At 39.4% G+C, this 18941-nt stretch overlaps 2 protein-coding genes across 3 annotated transcripts; one reads left to right on the top strand and one right to left on the bottom strand.

The window, feature by feature from the left end:
- Window positions 1-261: 261 nt before the first annotated feature.
- On the bottom strand, window positions 262-17973 carry erp27 (endoplasmic reticulum protein 27). Of its 2 annotated transcripts, none has more exons than XM_086083748.1 (8): window positions 17721-17973; window positions 10003-10212; window positions 9408-9493; window positions 7398-7535; window positions 7205-7321; window positions 3751-3876; window positions 1659-1856; window positions 262-369 (listed from the first exon to the last, which is right to left on the bottom strand). In XM_086083748.1, exons 2-8 carry the CDS (start codon window positions 10058-10060, stop codon window positions 328-330), a joined length of 765 nt encoding a protein of 254 aa, XP_085939874.1. In that variant the 5' UTR covers window positions 10061-10212; window positions 17721-17973; the 3' UTR covers window positions 262-327. The 2 variants fall into 2 exon arrangements, with proteins under 2 accessions (XP_085939874.1, XP_085939873.1); XM_086083747.1 differs by lacking the exon at window positions 17721-17973 and adding an exon at window positions 13373-14085.
- On the top strand, window positions 15970-18075 carry LOC147169733 (retinal cone rhodopsin-sensitive cGMP 3',5'-cyclic phosphodiesterase subunit gamma-like). The gene is made up of 3 exons (XM_086083749.1): window positions 15970-16117; window positions 17554-17672; window positions 17752-18075. Exons 2-3 carry the CDS (start codon window positions 17563-17565, stop codon window positions 17867-17869), a joined length of 228 nt encoding a protein of 75 aa, XP_085939875.1. The 5' UTR covers window positions 15970-16117; window positions 17554-17562; the 3' UTR covers window positions 17870-18075.
- The last annotated feature ends 866 nt before the right edge of the window (window positions 18076-18941 follow it).

Raw genomic sequence — 18941 nt, 5'->3', positions numbered from 1 at the left:
CTTCCTGCTCTGCTGTGTGTCACTCTCGCTGAGGCGGTCGTGTTGTGGTCGCGACCGTGACATTTGCGGACAGACTGACAAAGCGTGCCAGCCTGTCTGCAGCTTGTGGCCGCCGACACGCGGTCAGCGAAGCAGACCGCAGACGGACTCTCGCTGGCATAAACAGACAAAACAAAACAAGACACACAACGGGTAGACGCGCAGCTGTGGATGCCGCGAAGGTTCCCGCGCTGTTGGCAACAAAAGAAGACTCACCAGGAGAACGTTTATTGTTTTTTACTGAATTCGCTTTACAACAATATCATCGATTCACATCTTTTAACAGCATTAGAGCTCTGTTTTGGGCTGTTCGCCGGCCTGTTTCACTTCCTGAAAAGTACAGAAAATCTCCTTGTTACCCACAATTCAACATGTGATTGTTATCAAGTACAGCCAAATAACAAGAGGTAGCTCATGATGTAACTCGCTGGGCTAAATACGAGATGTGTCCGAAAAGTTCTGTCCTTCAACGTGGGCAGATGAACGGAACTGCTTCGCCATGACAATGCCCTGAGCATCCGACAGTTCCGGGCTGAAAAGAACAACCTGCCTACTCGCGCAGCATCAAGATGGCCGTGATGACGAAGCTGCGGGAAACCCCGGAAGATATGCCGAGGAAGTGCATTAGCCTCCGGGGCAACTTCTTTGAAGGGGAACACTTTTAGTTTGTAGTTTGGATTTGAAACATTATATATCTTTGGTTACAGCAGTCCTGGAACTTTTATGACACCGCTTGTAATTTAATTTTGTGAGCATGAACATGGACAAAAGCAGAAAGTAAAATCGCGGGTGGGGGGGGATATGGCGTTGCGTTTGCCTTTGCAGTTAAAACAGCTTCTACACTTCTGGTTACGATTTTTATAGGATGTTGGAGGCTGTACGTAGGAATTTGACTCTATTTTGTCCTAAAAACCTGTTCTCACACAAATGGAGGGCTGGAATTGTAGAAAACTAAGGTAAGGTAAAAAAAAAATATATATATATATAAATCAGGGGGAAGTGCTCTAGTTTAACTCCTGAGTGATTAACTCACTGATGAAGAAGTTTTTTGGATACTTTTGTCTATTTACTGTATATGCCAAATTCATGTATGTGTCAAAATAAAAAATTATGAAAATGAAAAATTTACTCACACTATCTCAAATTCGAGGGGCAAAATGTAATCATTTAAGGGCATTCTGAATATTAATAAATATAACAAAAGTTAAAGGCTTACCATACCGAATGGAATCACGAATTCCACTGATTCAAACTAAATGGAATGATTCCACTTGAAAATGTACCGTTCTTGAATCGTAACGTACGTACATATATCCAGATGTGTATTGAATTGTCTTCTGTTGGAGAGATGCACGCCCGTAGAGGATGCTAAAGAAAGTACTGCGCCAAAAAGTATTTGCCATTTGCCAAATTAAAGTAGAAAAGTAGAGGAAGAAACAGATGATGCGCAGGTCTCCATTTTAGAGGCACTCTGAATAACCCAGCGGGACAATGTGGCACTTTATATTTGCATATTGCATAAAAATATTCAAGGGGAACTTATTGGTCTAGCAGGTTGAACTTCACGATTTTTACACTTGGCAAGGGTTCAGATGACCTTATTTGTAACGGCTTCTCACCTTCAGTTCCCCTCTCAAGAAAGAGTTGCAGAAGTCTCGCACACGCTCAGTAGAAACGTCTCCCTCGGGCAGCAGCCACTTCATGTCGGCGTCGCCGTCGTAGATCCCGACACGTGGGAGGTCGCCCGATTTGAGTCCAAAGTAGCGCAAGGAGCGGAAGTTGGAATCTTCAGCACCGTTGATGAGCACGAACAAGAACTTCAAGACAGTTTGGTTTGTTTGTTAGAGTCATAAATGTTGAAGCTCAATGGAACACCATTCACTGCCACTGACGGCTATAGACGTCAAAAATTCATTTGGACTATTTCTATTGGTTTCACTTTTTTTTCTTCCACTTTTGTTAACAAGAGTATGAAAACCTAGAATTTTTTTTTTTATTGTACATTTAGAACAGACCAAAATTTTGATTAATCGTGAGTTAAATAAAAAAAGATTACAAATTTGATAAGTCAGACGATATTTTTTTTTAATTGTAATTAATCGCATGACTTCAATAGTTAACTGGCGATTAATCATAAATGTTATATCTGTTCTAAATGTACAATAAAAAAATTCTAGGTTTTCATACTCTTGTTAACAAAAGTGGAAAAAAATTAAACTAGAAATAGTTCAAATGAATTTTTGACGTCTATAGCCGTCAATGGCATTGAATGAGTTAAGTCCTATCATTTGGAATGTAATCATACATCCCATCCAAGGGTGAGCTGAAGCCTATCCCGGCTGACTTTGGGCGAGTGGCTGAGTACACCCGGGGCTGGTCGCCAGTCAATCACAGGTCACATACAAACAAACAAGCATTCACCCTTTTGAACAATCGAGAGTATTCAGAATCTAACATGCATTATTTTTGGAATGTAGGAGGAAGCCAGAATACCAAGTACGGGGCAAGTCTAGTTTACCGTGTTTGTGAATTTGGTAGACCGCGCTGCGTCTCGCCGGTAGACTGAGGGCATTTTCTATTACTCGCCTCCGGCGCACCTGACAATTTGGTGACCAAATATATTTTTAAAAACACCCCCATGACCGCACACGGCTGCGCAATTGGGGGTAGAAGGCGGCCTCCGAGTGCCCACTTCACAGCGGCTAACTTTACATCATCCGCAAGTGGAAATCTTCTTGCAAGTTCCTTCTAAACGTACTTTGTGTGCGCCAATCTCCAGCATGGACTCCAGTGAGTCCGGCAAAACGTAGCAAATGCCCTTTTATATCTGCACCTGTCTACAAAAATACCAAAAGAAAGAAAAGTCCACAAATGTAGGCGACGCGTTGCGCTAGACTTGCGGCGGGCACAAAAATAGGGCCCAAGTTCCTCAGTAAAATGCAAAGCGGTAAACAGCTCACATTTTCTTTGTGGTTTTGCAATATTTCATGTAATTTATGTTTTCAGGGCACCTTGTTCAAAAACACTTTATTAAAATGCAAATTAATAAACATAAATGTACAGTTTTCATATATTAGTTAGTGCTTATTAAATCATCTTTTTATTTGATTGATTGACTAGCAGAGATGGAATTGATTGAAAAATAGGAAAGTAGTAAAAACCATCTCTGCGTGGGTTGCTCAGTACGATACGGCTAAAATAAAGTCAGGGTTGTGAATATACAGTACTGTACACTCTAAAAAGAGAATTGTTGAACCAATTTAAGATTACAACTTGAATTGTTGGCCAAATTGCTTCAATTGGTAATACACGATTGAATTTAATTAATCCAAAGGGAATATATTAAGTTTAATTAATTATCAGTTCATTAAATTTAATATATTCACTTTGGATTAATTTTGGATTAATTTAATTCAATCGTGCGTTACCAATTGAAGTGATTTTTTTTAAATTAGTCAACAATTCAATTTGTAATCTTAAATTGGTTCAACAATTCTCTTTTTTAGAGTGTAGTTGACATGTTTTTACCCTTGTATAAATATTAAAGTGTTGCTTAAAACGTGACCTGATATAATAGTTGTAAATGTTTTATGACGGCAAACTTTTACCCTGGAAAATATTATTTTCATCTCCTGCACTTTCGGAAAGGAAAATTGTTTCAAAAATACAAAATGAAAGTCAACACTCTTTGTGTCTTTATTCGATTCTCACCTTGCCGGTGAACTCTGGCGCCAAAGCCGCCAACTTCTCCTTTAGCTCCTTATATTCTTTGCGGCCCTTGTTGGCAAAGAGCAGCAGGTGCGTCTTCACCTCTGAGTTGAAGATGCCCACAGCTGTCTGAGGAGAAAGAAGCAGTATTAGTACCCATACTACTCATTTCCTATAGGTAATTTAAAATACTTAGGCATAAAAATCTCACCTAAATTAACTGATTTAGTTCATTTAAATTTCACTCCACTTCTGGATAGCATTTATAGTGACTTGGAGCGCTGGAATAATCTTCCTATTTCTCTAATAGGACGAATAGCCACTATTAAAATGAAAGTTTTACCCAAAATAAACTATTTTTTCTCAATGATTCCATTTAAACCTACGGCTAACTGGTTCCAGTTGTTGGACTCAGCCGTTACAAAATTTTACTGGAAAAAAAAAAGAAGCAAAGATTAGTCTATCTACTCTTCAGAAAAATAAATCCAAAGGAGGTCTAGAGGCACCAAATTTTATGCACTATTATATAGCCAACCAGCTACAATATATTATTTTATGGGCACAACCCAATAGAGATACTAACTGTTGGCTGGAACTAGAACAGAAGGATTGTAATAACCTCAGACTCTTAGATTTACTCTTTATTACAACATCGATTAAGCGACATAACTGCTTTAAAAATCCAATGATTTCCACCACCCTGACTGCCTGGTGGAAGGCACTAGAAATGACAAAAGCCCAAGTGGAGCCCAGCGGGCTTTCTCCCCTATGGCATAACCCCGACTTTCAAATTAACAACCAATCGTTTTATTTGAATGTGTGGGAGCAGAAAGGAATTACACATCTCCACCATCTCTTCTCAGATAATATGTTTATATCATATACATCCTTGCTCCAAAAATATAAAATAAAAAACGGAAACTTTTTACATTATTTGCAAGTTAAAAGTATGATAAAGAAACAAATTCCAACACTCCAGGGTACGCTCCAACCGCCTGTTTTAGCTAAAGATATTACCAAGCTTTCTCCGACAACAACAAAAAAACTCTCAAAAATATATAAGTTACTTTCATATACTGATAAAACGTCTTTACCCATCTCAAAATGGGAAACAGACTTGTCTATAGCTCCGGAATCTGTCTTTTGGATTCAAGTTTGTGAAAATGTTTTTAAAATGACAAAACACACAAATTTACAACTTATCCAATATAAAATTATTCACAGAACATACATTACTCAATATATGATGAAGAAAATGGGACTCTCAGACTCCGACATTTGTCTCCAGTGTTTACAAAACACTACAGACACTTATTTTCATGCTTTATGGTTATGTACTCCGGTTATGTGTTTCTGGACTAAAGTCTTAGAAAAACTTTCCGCTGTCTTGGACTGTAGGATACCGTTCTCTCCAAACTTGTGTTTGCTAGGTGACTTAACAACAATTGACTTACCACATAAACAATTTCAATCTATACTTGTAGCCCTTACTATCGCAAAAAAAACAATTCTTGTTAACTGGAAAAATAAACAAACTTTGAATATCGACCAATGGTCTAACCTCCTCATAAATCATATTTTAATGGAAAAAATATCTGCCTCAAATAAAAACCAAATGTCAAAATTTAAAGAAACATGGTCTACGTATATAGAATTTTTTAACCTAAACTTGGATCTTAATTCTGCCTGTTAGCGAGAGCCACAGCAGCGTTATAACTTGCATTGATGTTTCTGTATTAGGCAATTTGTAACTAATGGTTGTGTTTCTATAGTCAGAAACCCGGCTGCTGCCAGCGGGATCGAGCGGATTCACCTCCGATGGGCACCAGGGGTTGATATTCGGATTCACGGCACGCCAGTGGGTTAATTCTGTGGGTGCTGTCCCCCCTGGCTGGGCGTGGGCGGGTCTGCCCCTCTGTTGGCTGCTGGGTGGCGGCTGCGTCTTGGCCGTTCCCTGGGTCTCTTGGGGGGTGCTGCGTTGCGGGGCTTTCCCTGGTGTCGGGGGCGGCGCCGTTCCGGCGCGGTCCGTCGCTCTGGGCCCGGCGACGCGGTTCGGGGCCTGTGGGCCACCGGGGTGCCCGGTGGTTCCCTCTCCCCTCCCCCTTCCTCCCCCTTGCTGCCTCTCCCTCCTCGCCTCTCCCCGCCCGTCCTCCGCCTCCCTGTCCCTTCTCCCTCGTCACCCTTCCTCCTCCTCTCCCCCTCTCTCTGCGTCCCTGCCGCTGCCCCCTGCCCTTCTTGTCGTCTCCTTCCCCCCTCCCTTCCCCCTCCCCGGTACGCCTTCCTTCCCCTCCCCTGGGGCAGGGGCTCCATCCATGGCCCGGGTCTCGGTGCTACGGGGGCCGGCGGGGGTGGCTGGGGTTTGATGTCGTGCCTGCCCCGCTCCAGTGGGCGTCCTGGCACCTCGGGCGGGACCCAGTATCCGGGGGGCGAGCCCTATCGCCCCGCCGGACGGGTCCCATATGCCCGCCGGGGTCCTGGTGGGGTGGGTGGGGGCTTGGTGGGCCGGTGCGCCTCCTGCCCCCGCCCGGTTGGGGAGGGCCCCGCTGGTCACTCTTCTTAACTCACTACACTAGGTTTGCACAATACACTTTTATAGACATATAGGGCACATAACACACTTTGGGGGGTGGGGTAGGGTGGAAACACCGTCTTCACCCTACAACTCCCCTCCAATTTTAATACACCACACAACTTGTGGGGAGGGGGGGCTTGTGGGGGTGCCATCGGTTGGAGGCCGCAGTATAGAGCAGTGCTGCGGTCCCCTGTCCGTGTACCCGCCCCCCCCCCGCATCCTGGGTTTGCTCTCCGGCCGGTGGCCCTGGCGGGGCCCGGGGGTCGTCCTTTGGCGCTGCCGCGGCCTGGGGGGCCCTGAGGTGTTGCGCTTGCTCTGTTCCGGCGGGGGTCGACGGCTCCCCTCTTTGGTGGAGATTTTCATGCATGCCAGATCCACCACACCAGCATCTACCGAAACTCAGACACAATCTGTTTCCTCCTCAGGTTATTGAATCGGTGGAGGCTGGTGTCTGCGGATCTCACGCGGCTTCGTCTGTCCTTCCTTCCTTTTCTCGGTCTCTCCTTTGGTCTCTTGAGGCCTCCCTGATTTTATGTTTTTTGGATTTGTTGGGGTCTGGATGTTTCTTGGGCTGGGGAGGAGTTCTGGTGGGGGGTGTCTGGTCGGTGCTGGATTTCACCTTCCTTGGTTTTCTTTGGTTCCCTCGGGTCTCCTGGTGTTCGGTTTAGGTGAACGGTATGAGATTTTTTCTAATAGGTTTTCTGGTGAGCTAACAAATACACGCACGCACGCACGCACGCACGCACGCACGCACATACACATACTCACCCACACACACACACACAATACTGAGCTCTTAAAAAAAAAAAAAAAAAGAAGCAGTATTAGGGAAAGCCAAAAGTCGTCAAAAGCACGCTCAACTCGGCACTTTGCAGGCGGACCCACCACTTGGTTGTATTCCGTCACGTAGCGGACCTCGTTCACAGTGATGAAGTTCACAAGGCCGTCAGCCTTGATCTTCTCGTCTTCTGCAATCTCGAGGTTCTCTTGATGGTTATCGGCCTGGACGTAACACATACTTGAGCATCATCATCATCACAAACATGCTGTTCACTCTAGAATAGTGCAGTGACGGTACCTTTCTGAAAATTGTGACGGTGTGTGATTTAATGCCATAGTCAGCCCACACCTCTTTCACACCACAAACGGCCACCGAGACGGAATCCACCCGCTTTGATGCTTCCACAAGCTCTTTGTAGCCGTGACTCTCTTCTCCCTACAGTGTCACAGTTTTTTATGTATTTTTTTTATTTTACAAACACAAGGATCACATCACTGAATGTTGCACTGACAAACAGTATTGAAATGCAAAATCTCAAATACTGTAGGTATTTATTTATTGTTGTCTGAATACTCATAATTCTTATTCAAGGGTCAAGTGGTTGGTAACGTTTACAATATTAAGACACGATGACATTCTGCCTTTTATGGCTATGAATGGATATGAAAAAAATATGTGTCGATCAGGGTTATTATAGTTTTGGAATTTTTCATTTTGGTTAGTTTTCATTTTGTTTTGAGGTTGTTTTTTTTTAATTGAGTTGGTTTTCATTAGTTTTCAGGGTGGTTCTGTTAGCTTTGATCAGTTTTAATTATTTCATAACTGCTTAATTTTAGTTTAGTTTTAGTTAGTTTCAGTATTAGTTATAGTTAAAAAAAAAAAAAAGTGTATTACTTGTGCGCAATATTTAAAAATTACCATGGGGTGATGTCATCTGAAGGTGCTTTTCTATTGGCTGCTTCTAGATGACGTCACTTTTGTGTGACACACTTTCAAACGTCCTTATTCCGGTTAAAATCAAAATAAATCTACTTAAAATCACATTTAAAATCATCCCCAAAGGCTCATGCATTAACTTAATTACCTAAAACAAAAAACATTTTTGCTATAATTATAGTTCGTTTTGTAAACATAAAATGTAGTTTCAGTTAGTTTCCGTTTTTTAAAAAGCATTTTAGTTTTTATTTTATTTTATTTCATTTCGTTAACAAAATAGTTTTTTCGTTAGTTTTAAAATAACCTTGGTGTAGATAGTGTTAATAGTGTACATATATGTAAACACATACAGTACATGCATTTACATACTTAACCCTTCAAGGAGAAATTAAACAAGGAAACATGAAATAAAGCCCAAGCACAATAAAGTATAGCACACATTTGCATGTGGGTTAAGAAGATGTGCAATATTGTTTACATCATATGTATTCAATTATATTAAATTATTATTTAAAATTTTAGCACAACACTGATTACGTTAATAATAAAGTGGATATACATATAGAAAGTGAAAAGATGAACGATGAAAACTGTTTTACTTTATATTGTAATTGATGGTTTAAACTTATCGCTACATTCATAAAGGTTAACTTTTTTTTTTTTTTTTTAGCTTTTACATTCATCTGGAATCCTCATTTCATTCCCACATGCTGAATGTAAAAAGGGACAGGCGACGAGAGAATTTCTGGACACACTTAAACTGTCGAAGCCCGTCGGAGTCTGTTAAGTTCTTTTTTTCCCTCCAAACCAAAAAGAAAAATGCAACTGAAAACGTGAACGTGGCCGTAACAGAAATCACGGAAGGAAGAAAAAAATGCAGGAATGAACGCAGACAATAAATGGCGGCTATTTTGGAGGCACTATTACACACTCCCTGGGAATTTATTTTAAAACTCAGGAAAGCCAATAAAAATATGAGTTCATACATGGGTACAAGCGATTTTGTTATTCCCTCGAACCCTCGTTACTGTTGTTTACTAGGGACTTAACAGAGCTTCTCCCACGAGCCTTCACATGTGTACTTCCTGTCAAGTGGCCGACCGTCGTCCCCCGCATGCGGAGGACAGCCAGAGGGCGCGCAGTGAATCAGACAACCAACCAGTCAACCTCTGACCTCACTGCAGCCATGCCAAAGGCGGGGCAACTTGGAAAGGACCACGCTGTCCCTCTTTCAAGAATATTCTCCATCAGACATGCAAACACAGGGCTCAATGTTTGGAGTTCTCGTCGTCTCGGAATTTGCCTTTTCTATTCTAAGACAATGACTCATAAAATGGTGTTGTTTTAAAATGTCCGTCTGGTTTTACTGACCTCCAGGAATCCAATCACCACCACTTCAGCAGAGTTGATAAAGGCCTCTGCGGCTTTGGTGTCGTTTAACCTCGGAAGCATTGCATCTAAGAAGGAGAAAGAAAAGAAAGGAAAAAAAAGCACAAATTCTGTTGTATAAGTCACACGATGATGCTATTGTTTAATCAATACTGTCAACTTTTTTTTTGAAGATTTTAAATGTTTTAAAGGCGACGAACTTGGTTGTCACGGATAAAGATTAGGTATCGTTCCTTCCACCGTTTTTTCAAGAGCTTGATAACACCTCTGCAGGAAAGTGCATATTTACTGTGTTGCTCATCTGATCAGCCAAGTAATTGATTATAATTAACAAAATATTAAATTCAGAGACCTATTACATACACTCAAGTCTTTCTTTACAAAAAGACATCTCCAACTACTAGCCTAGCGTGCATATTAGCTAGCTAGCGAGTAAATGGGTGTGTACGTAAAACGTTACAAAAACACGAACACTTAAGTCAGTTATTGTCATGTTAATGTACCAGCAGTGTTAAAAATGTGAAACAAACAAAAAAACAGGTTAAAGTCACTTCTATTGTGAGGTGAGAGAAGCTACCTTTCTCTTCAGCAGAGACGCAAGACGCCAGGACGAAGAAGAACAGCCCAATCAGCATTTTTCCTGTATTTTCAGAGGTCCAGTGGGCTTTTCAAAAACTTTGCAGCCTGACGACTTGAAGTGTTACCTCGTGGCGACTGCTGCTGCGGCGGTTGGTACGGGTGGTGGTATGTTTTGATAGGAGGTTTCTTGGGAACCAGCCAGCTGTTCCTGATAAGTTTGGGTGCGGGGACATTGGATTACGTGTCATCGTAAGACAGGCGTGTGACTCAAAAATGATGACAACTTACATATTGTTGCCCAAATTACTTGAATTATGATGTCAATCCAAAACACTAATGAGTTAGCTAAAAATTGTGGGGGTTTTGTGTGTTACAGTTTTAATGTTTTGTTTTTGTCGCGACTCGCAAGGGAAATGTTTTGACCATGTTGAAAATTTCTTTGCAACAAGAAAATAAAAAAGAACGGTTAGAGAACCATTAAAACTGTTTTGACGAACCCTTACGGAAACACGAGGGCACTTTAATGTTGATTTAAGTCACCAGCAGGGGGCAGTGGTGGATACATTTTCAGCTCCCTGAGATGGATGAAAATGAATGGAAACATTTGCATATTTTGTATTCCTCAAATACCATATTAACTCATTCACTGCCATTGACGACTATAGTCGTCAAAAAAATCATGTGAAGTATTTCTATTAGTTAAAAAAAAATATATTCATTTTTTTTATGAAAACCTAGAATTTCTTTTATTGTACATTTATGACAGATATAAAATTACCATGCGATTAATTACGATTAAATGCCCCTTATTTGTATTTTTTTTTATTAGGCCCGTTGGCGATTACAATCTTTAATTGTAATTAATCACATGACTTCACTAGTTAACTAACGATTAATCTGTTCTAAATTTTCTAGGTTTTTCATACTCTTGTTAGCAAAAGTGGAAAAACATTTTTAACTAATAGAAATAGTTCAAATGAATTTTTGATGTCTATAGCCGTCAATGGCAGTGAATGAGTCCATGTTTACTCTATAGAGGCTCAAATGTGATGCTTTCGACTAGATTCCACACCTGATAAAGAAATGTTTTTATAAGGTTCACGTATTGCTGCATACACATAAACAGGCTTTCACTTAATTATAGTAGTAAGTCCCAGAACCACGGATGAATGTTGTAATAAAGCAAAAACAAACTGGCGATCGTGCTTGATGCACTGGGGGGGGGGGGGGGAGTGGCACTGAATGTGGCTGACCGCAGATCGGCAAACCAGCTGCAATGAAGAACAACCACCACTTTAAAGCTAAATCATCCACTTGTCTGGTTTGTAGTCATAAAAGCCTTACTACGACTGCTGTTGCTACTTAACAGCAGTAAACATGCATTTGTTGACTAACAAGCACATGGCTGAAAGGAACCAAGGCCACCCATATAGATGCTAATCCCTTACATAATTTGGTTGTTGTGACATCATGTCTTGAAATAAACAAAGTCGGAGTCAGGGGTTACTCGCAGGCACCGGATTTTTTTTTTTTTGCTTTGACGTGAGTAAAAATGTGAGATTTGTGCTCTGTATGGTGGCAGTGAACTCATCTTGCTTCCAAACAAGCAGCAGATTTTGAAGAATACTTTAAAAAGGCTTCAGCTGATTAATGCCACTCCCAGTTGAAGTTTGCTAGCAATTTTAACATAAAACAAAGATGAATTTCACCGTGTGCATTTACCTAAAAGGCCACAAAATCAAAAACAATGGTATGAAAAGTTGCAACGCTATGACAACAATCTTACATTTTTCCAAGATAAAGTCGCAACATTATAGGATATTAAAATCAAAGTTTAGCCAAGAAAGAAAGTCAGAATTAAAAAAAATAATAATCTAAAAAATGCATAATCTTATATTACACTTTTTATTCTTGTCAAACAACTATTTTCTAAAAACTGTGACTTTAGTCCCATAAAAATATACCTTTCGTTCTTGGAAAAAATACGATTCACCTCCTGTAATAATAAACCATTTATTTATTTATTTACTTATTTATTTATTGTGGGGATGTCTATGTGATGACGCATCACAATCATCAAAGATTTTAATTGGCCCAAAGCTAGGGAGGAGTAATTGATTTATGTTTTACTGGCACAAAGAATATTTCATACAAGGTGAAGTTCATTGCTGTTGTTTTATTTATTTATTTAAAAAAACATATGGGCTATCTTTACATTTAATATGCTATGAAAGCTCTGATTATGAAATTACCCCCAAAAAAATTTAAATAGACAATCACATTTTTAAAAAAAAAAATCACATTCAGGGGATGACCACACATCCCTGATATTTAACTCATTTATATCCTATGTTCGAAGGAGGTCGTGGAGGTGGGAGTGGTTTCGGAAGGAGGATTTTCAAACATAATTAGTGCTTCAGGAATCTGTACACACGTCACAGGTGAAAAAGTTGTCGTCAGATGGATGCCCAATATGTCTCAGGAATGTTTTAACATAGACACAACAAGTCACATGTCCAATTACGCACGTACAAGTTGATCTCTTTACTTACATATAGGCTAGGCTTTGTCATTTTGCCTTTATGATGCACTTTTAACTCATTTATTCTTCTTTAAGGTTTCTTTTCTTCACTGAATTAATCAATGAATAATTTATTTAACAAGCAAATAAATGTCAATGTCTTGTTTCAAATTTGGTCAACACATAGTGGTTAACATGCCTGAACCACCTTAATCACCTTGTAATTACATAATCAAGAGTCATGTAATATTTGTTGCATTAATTTAGAATGTCGCCCCCTAAAATGTGTTAATTATAAAATGTAGTTTAAATTTTTTATTTTATTTTTACTTTTCCCTTTCGATCAGAAGAGCCATTTCTAAAATGCTGTCTTGAAAAATAAAGAGAATTTTGAAATATTTTACATGATTTTCATTGGAATCTAACAAAATACTTTCTGCAGTAAGTTGTACAAAAATATTCAGTTGTTATTATGTAGTTTATAACATCATATTCAGTGTCTTTAAAAGCTGAGACAATTAGTAGGATTTTAAATGGAGTTGTTAATCTTTTTTTTCTTCCATAAATACATTTGCTCATATTGCCATGTTTTCAATATTATAATAATAATTATTTTTAATTTTTTTTTTTTTTTTACTACATTGATCTCCATGGACAGGTTGTTTTACTTGCATGTACTTCACACTTCTAAACAGGCTAACTGACACACGTGAGCTTTTGAGAGGTTAGCGAGCGAGAAAAGGTCATGATGTAACACGTGTAAACCTCAGCTTTTTGGATTACTGTCAATTTGGCTGCAGCTATTTTTCACGTGGCCCTTACACAACCTACAACGCCATCAGTTCACCTTCTTGCCGGGTATTAGTAATCCTGAAGCCTGTTCCTGACGCAGCAGGTGTGGGACTCGTGACAAATTGGAATGTTTGCAGGATGGATGCAAAACACTTTGCAAGTCAGTTGGCAGCTCAACCAGTTTCTGACCTGTGAACTTAAAAAGCCAAAAAGCACACCAAAAGTCATGATGGGCATTCAACGACATAAAATGTATTGTTTAAAAATAATAATAATTCTGTCACCGAGTTGAAAAAAAAACAAGTATTGTTTAAAAAAAAAAAAAATCTGTCACAGAGTTGAAAAAAACAACAATTAAACATACACTTAATAACGATGATAATACATTTGTGTTCGTCAACGTGGCTGGATATTAAATTACACCTCATAACAGTTGCGGAAGAACTTCATAAATGGACCTTCACTCTTGATTGAATGACTCAATATTCATGATCATGTACAAACTCGAATGATACACAAGTTAGTATGTTTAGTCTTTTGATTTGACTAACCTCTCTTGCGTCCCCTTTTGGTGATCCCACTTAGCACTGATCTCTTCTGTCTCAGGAGACACAAATAGCAATTCTAACAAAGCTTTCAACCAGGATCTATTTTAACCAGGATCTATTTTAACCATGCCTGTGTTATAAACATAGACTCCTGTCAATTTTCCAAGCTGTTGGGGTGAGAGAGTTTAACGGTAAATATAGGTCACATATTTGTCTCCAACGTTGACACTCAAAGGCCATACATGCAAATTGTACATTTCAAGGAAAGAACGCATGACATTCGTGTCAGGGGAGATTATGATTGATTGACAGAGAACAAACAGCAGTTTTTATCTGAAAATAACGGTTGTTGCTAATTTTGTCCACTAGAGGGCACACTGACGACCACTTAAATGACATTCTGAAATTTGGCTTGTTACTTGATGCAAAACATTTGCGCGGACTTTGATTCATTTGGTTAATTAATCTGCAATAAAATAATATCAAATGGGAATATTTTCTGAATGCGAGGAATAAGCGGATAAGAAAATGGATGGATGGATATGTGTAATATTTTGCACATACACAAAAAACTGAAATATTTTTGACCTGTTGTTATTTAAAGCTTATTAGGCCACAGCCATACTGGTCCGGCCCACTTAAAAATCTAATTTGGGTGGAAGTGGACCCTGAATTAAAATGACTTACGTGGGCAAGGAGGATGCAATATTTTAGTCAAGTCCATGTAGGACTTGGAATAACACTGCAGCAAATGCATTATGTATTGACTGAAATAGTTTGCAGTCTTAGAAAGGCTGTTGAGAAAATGTTTTAGTGGTTGTATGTCCTGTATATGATTGATTGATTCATGTGGGTAAAGAGGAAATCAGTTTGAAATTCTTTATTTCTGTTCAAAAATAATAACATGATAGCTTACTGAAATTAAAAGAGCCGTCATTAAAGCAATTCCCCAATGCTAGATGGCAATAGAGAATTTTCCCAACAGACATGCAAATGAAAGTGATTGGTGTTAAAAGTTGCATGTTTTTTTTTGAAGGTTTGAATTTAGTGTACATTATCTCAATTAGGTTATTCTGTAATTCTAACTGAAAGTAATACTAACCTACGACTAATATTCCAAGAGAGAAAAAACTCGTAAATTTGAGTTTATAAAGTGGCAAATTTGCGAGGAAAAAACTCAGAAACCTACGACAAATACACGTAGCGTAGCTATAGTCCAACCGTGTGAGTATTCGTTGGTGGTTAATAGGACACTGTTTATAAAATGAAAAGACAGGATGTAGACGGATTCTTCTTAAATTTAAACTTTACTCGTCTTCCATCGCAGCTAGAGCGACAACACTTCCTGATCCTCTATCAGCTGACTAACACTAACTAATCAGATGCTAGCATAATTTGGGTAAATGCTAGTGAATGACTTAGAGCAGCAGATTCTTCACACCAGCTTGGATACTTGTACAACAACAAAAAATGACGGAGAGCAGTAGATTCGACACACCAACTTGGATACTTGTAAAAAATAAATAAATAAATAAATAATAATAATAATAATAATAAATATGAACGGGTAAATAACAATTCTGAAAAAAAAAACGTACAAGTAAATATACATTTTAACACATTAACTTAAATGCTTGGTCGTCCGGGTGTGGACCTTCGCAAAGTGAGGCGCCTTTGTCGCAGGCCGTACCCAACGCTTCAAAGAGCGAATGTTTAACATCATATGGTTTATCGCTGATAAAGCAATTACTATCTCCTTGTTTGGAAATCTAACCGAAAAGTATTGGCACAAACACTCGAGTAATACGCTACATGTAGTTCTCGTAACTTTCGGATTGTTTTTTCTCTTGCAAATGTGCCGCTTTATAAAGTCGCAAATTTGCCACTTTATGAAGTGCGAAATTTGCGATTTTTTTCTCTCTGAATATTTCCCCCGCCCTCTGAAAATATTTATACATGGCCCTAATACGCCGTCGTATACACAAAAACAAACAAACAACAACAACTTTGTTTAGTGTCACTCCTGAGTCACGCGTGCTTCCTTATGTAACATTCAATCTTCTCACTTGTTCTGACCACTAAAATAGCACTGAGCCCAATTAGCGACCATGCTGTTTGTGACCACGGAGGTGGAGGGTGTACCTGTGCAAAAGGGATTAGCAGTTAGCATATAAAAGAGACGCCAGGAGAACAAACGGCACTGAAGCGCAAAGTGACGAGACGAGAAGAAGCGAGACGCTAAACGCCAGCTGGTAAGAACTCAACCTTCTTCCTTTACGATGCAGCAAACTCCATTCACTGACATTTGGACTTTGAGATTGTTACAGTAGTAGCAAAAATGTTTATTTATTTATGTCTGATTTGGCTTTCTTGTACTGCTTTTCTTGTACATCTTTTAATGTTTAATTGCATATATATTCATATTAATAACTATTATTTTAAAGACGATTTTATTTTTTTCATTTATTGAACTGAGAGCACAGTGGCGCCCAACCTGAAATTTAGGGGCTCTTACTGTAAATGAACTATGCTGTACATATTCACATAGCCACTCATTTGTACGATTTTGCTGATAGGCATAAGCAGTAGTTTGTCAGCAACGGAAATATTCAAGAGTAATAAGGATTTTTTTTTTTATAGCACAAATACTGATCACACATGGGAGTAGATGAAATATGTACTTGCATTGAGTTTTAATGTACTTCCTTTTAAAGCTAATTGGTTATATGGAATTATATTTTATTAGTTCGACACAATGTTGAATCAACTTGACAACACTATTTCAAATGTCTCAGGGCTTTCAACATGTAAGTTTACCGCCTGTTTCCATTTAAATGGATTCAAACTAAGTTTTTAAACAAATGTTCTCATATTGATTCAAAACAATGTAATTTACTTGGAGTCAACAAATGAATTGGAGGGGAGAGAAAAAAATTCTTGAAGTTGTTGTCTACTTCTTTGCACAATTTTCAGCGGAAATTCTCAAGGTTTCCTTATAATTGATCTATATAAGAAAATGATTTTGAGCTACAAGTTTATATTGTTTTGGAAATGTATTGCACAAATGACAGTAACAATCGCAACAATCTCAATAGTTAAATCACTCCACAACTGGTGAAAGAGAGCAAAGAGATGTGTCATAGGTTTTGTTGTATTGGATCATTTGGATGGTGTGTAAACTTGCCACCACTTGACTACACTGCTTAAGATTCTGACATGTAGCTAAAGGGAACAAATACTGTACAATAAATATGGCAGACCTTCACTCAAAAAACACTAAAAACCACATTTGTTGTCTTAACATTACGCTGTCCTATACTTAATAAGATGGAGCTTCAAAACGTGAGCGTTATTTGTGTGGTAATCCTCTTGCCAAAATTTAGAAAAATCAGGACAACTTTCCTTCAACATGACACAACAAAGATCAGAAAACCAGATTAAGGCAGATTTAAATTGGCCGTCTAGCATACGAACCACAATATATGCATGCGTGTTGACTTGAGTGTCATTTCCGAATGAAGTAAACTGGAGATTATCTGGTGTTCACTTGAAGAGTAATCTTAAAAGACGGCCAAGTGCAAAAATAGACAAAGCCCTTGTGTAGCACTTTCAAAACTTAATCTGCAGGTGAGATCATCCAAGCCTCAGAAAAAAAAAAACCTCAGCGCCTCTTATATTGTGCTTCCAGAAAATAACAATGGCAGACGCAGCAGTTGCAACCCCCGCCGACAAGAAGGCACCCCCCAAATTCAAGCAGAGGACCACTCGCACCTTCAAGAGCAAGGCCCCTAAACCCGGCCAGAAGGGGTGAGTACACTTTAGCAAGCTTAGCCCTGTGTGTGAGCGAGTGCGTACCTGTGACGTGACGCCTTTTGTGCCCACACAGATTCGGGGACGACATCCCCGGCATGGAGGGTCTGGGCACAGACATCACGGTGGTCTGCCCTTGGGAAGCCTTCGGTGACATGGAGCTCAGTGACCTGGCCAAATACGGAATCGTCTAGAAGGCCTCCTCAAGCGTTGCTCCTCTCCGCGCTCGATACCTCACACCTGCTCTTCACTTTCCCCAACGCCACTTGTCCCACATGACCTGATATCGTCCTGGTGTTAGGCACAATATGGGATCTTGGGTAACTTTCAAATGCCCCAGTGGATCCAAAACTATTCACATGTTAACCATACAAACATGATTAAATATAATTCAACTGAGGACCACTTTGCACTTACTTGAGCACTACCAGCTCCTGCTGTCCCATCCTCACCTGCCTTTACCACTCTCCTCTCTTCTTATTGTACAGCTATTTGTGGAAGAAATATATTTGTATTTTTACGAACTATGTGAATGGCAACTTGGACAGTCTCATCCATAGGAATGGGAGTTGCAGTTGAATAGAACTGTCAATAAATGTCCCCAAATAACAAGTGCGTGTGTCTTTTTATACATCTATATGAATGCTCTACTCAATATGATTAAAAAGACGCCTGAATATTGAGATAAATCTATTATAATAAACAATTCTAATAAAGTTGAACACAAATTAACGTACAGACAGTAGATACTGGATGTCTAACCAAATGGGTGATTTGAGTGTGTGCTGCCCCCCGGTGGTCGAGACTGTCACTGTTGCCATGAATACCAAACATGCAGGGTCACAAACGGAGACCAGGGACAAGCCATGTCATAGCTTTTCTCCGTTTCAACGTTTTAAATGCACGTTTAAAAAAAACGTAGTTTAAAACGCACGTTTTAACCACCACACACGTGAAAACAAATGAAGCGCTATAAATATGGCCAACCATTCAACAAATTTGAGAATCTCACCTCAGTCTCACTTCTATCTTTTGTTTCAAAAATTCCTCTTAAAATTCATGGGGAGAAATAAGTGACTCAGTTCGTTATTATAGAGGGAATTAAATTTAAGATTAATAGAGATACCATGGAGAGCAAGGAGAAAATGAGCAATACTGGAGATATTAAGCCATGAGTCATACTTTTGAGGTCAATGGTAATGCTAAGTACTTCCGGGTTTTACACATCAGCGCCGTTTCCGGCCACTGCTGGCGGCGTTTCAACAC

Source organism: Leptonotus elevatus, chromosome 8, assembly GCF_054856555.1.
Source record: "Leptonotus elevatus isolate MCC_2025b chromosome 8, RoL_Lele_1.0, whole genome shotgun sequence".
Lineage (NCBI taxonomy): Eukaryota > Metazoa > Chordata > Actinopteri > Syngnathiformes > Syngnathidae > Leptonotus > Leptonotus elevatus.
The sequence above is the reverse complement of the archived record's forward strand: the minus strand, read 5'-3'. Positions and strand labels throughout refer to the sequence as shown.

Bases quoted from the DNA above. Each gene is read 5' to 3' on its own strand.
- LOC147169733 (XM_086083749.1), top strand. From the start codon at position 17,563: ATGGCAGACGCAGCAGTTGCAACCCCCGCCGACAAGAAGGCACCCCCC. The intron at 17,673-17,751 runs GTGAGTACACTT...GTGCCCACACAG, and splicing joins CCTAAACCCGGCCAGAAGGG to ATTCGGGGACGACATCCCCG.
- erp27 (XM_086083748.1), bottom strand. From the start codon at position 10,060: ATGCTGATTGGGCTGTTCTTCTTCGTCCTGGCGTCTTGCGTCTCTGCT. The intron at 3,877-7,204 runs GTGGGTCCGCCT...CTTTCTCCTCAG, and splicing joins TGACGGAATACAACCAAGTG to ACAGCTGTGGGCATCTTCAA. The intron at 1,857-3,750 runs GTGAGAATCGAA...ACTGTCTTGAAG, and splicing joins CGCCAGAGTTCACCGGCAAG to TTCTTGTTCGTGCTCATCAA.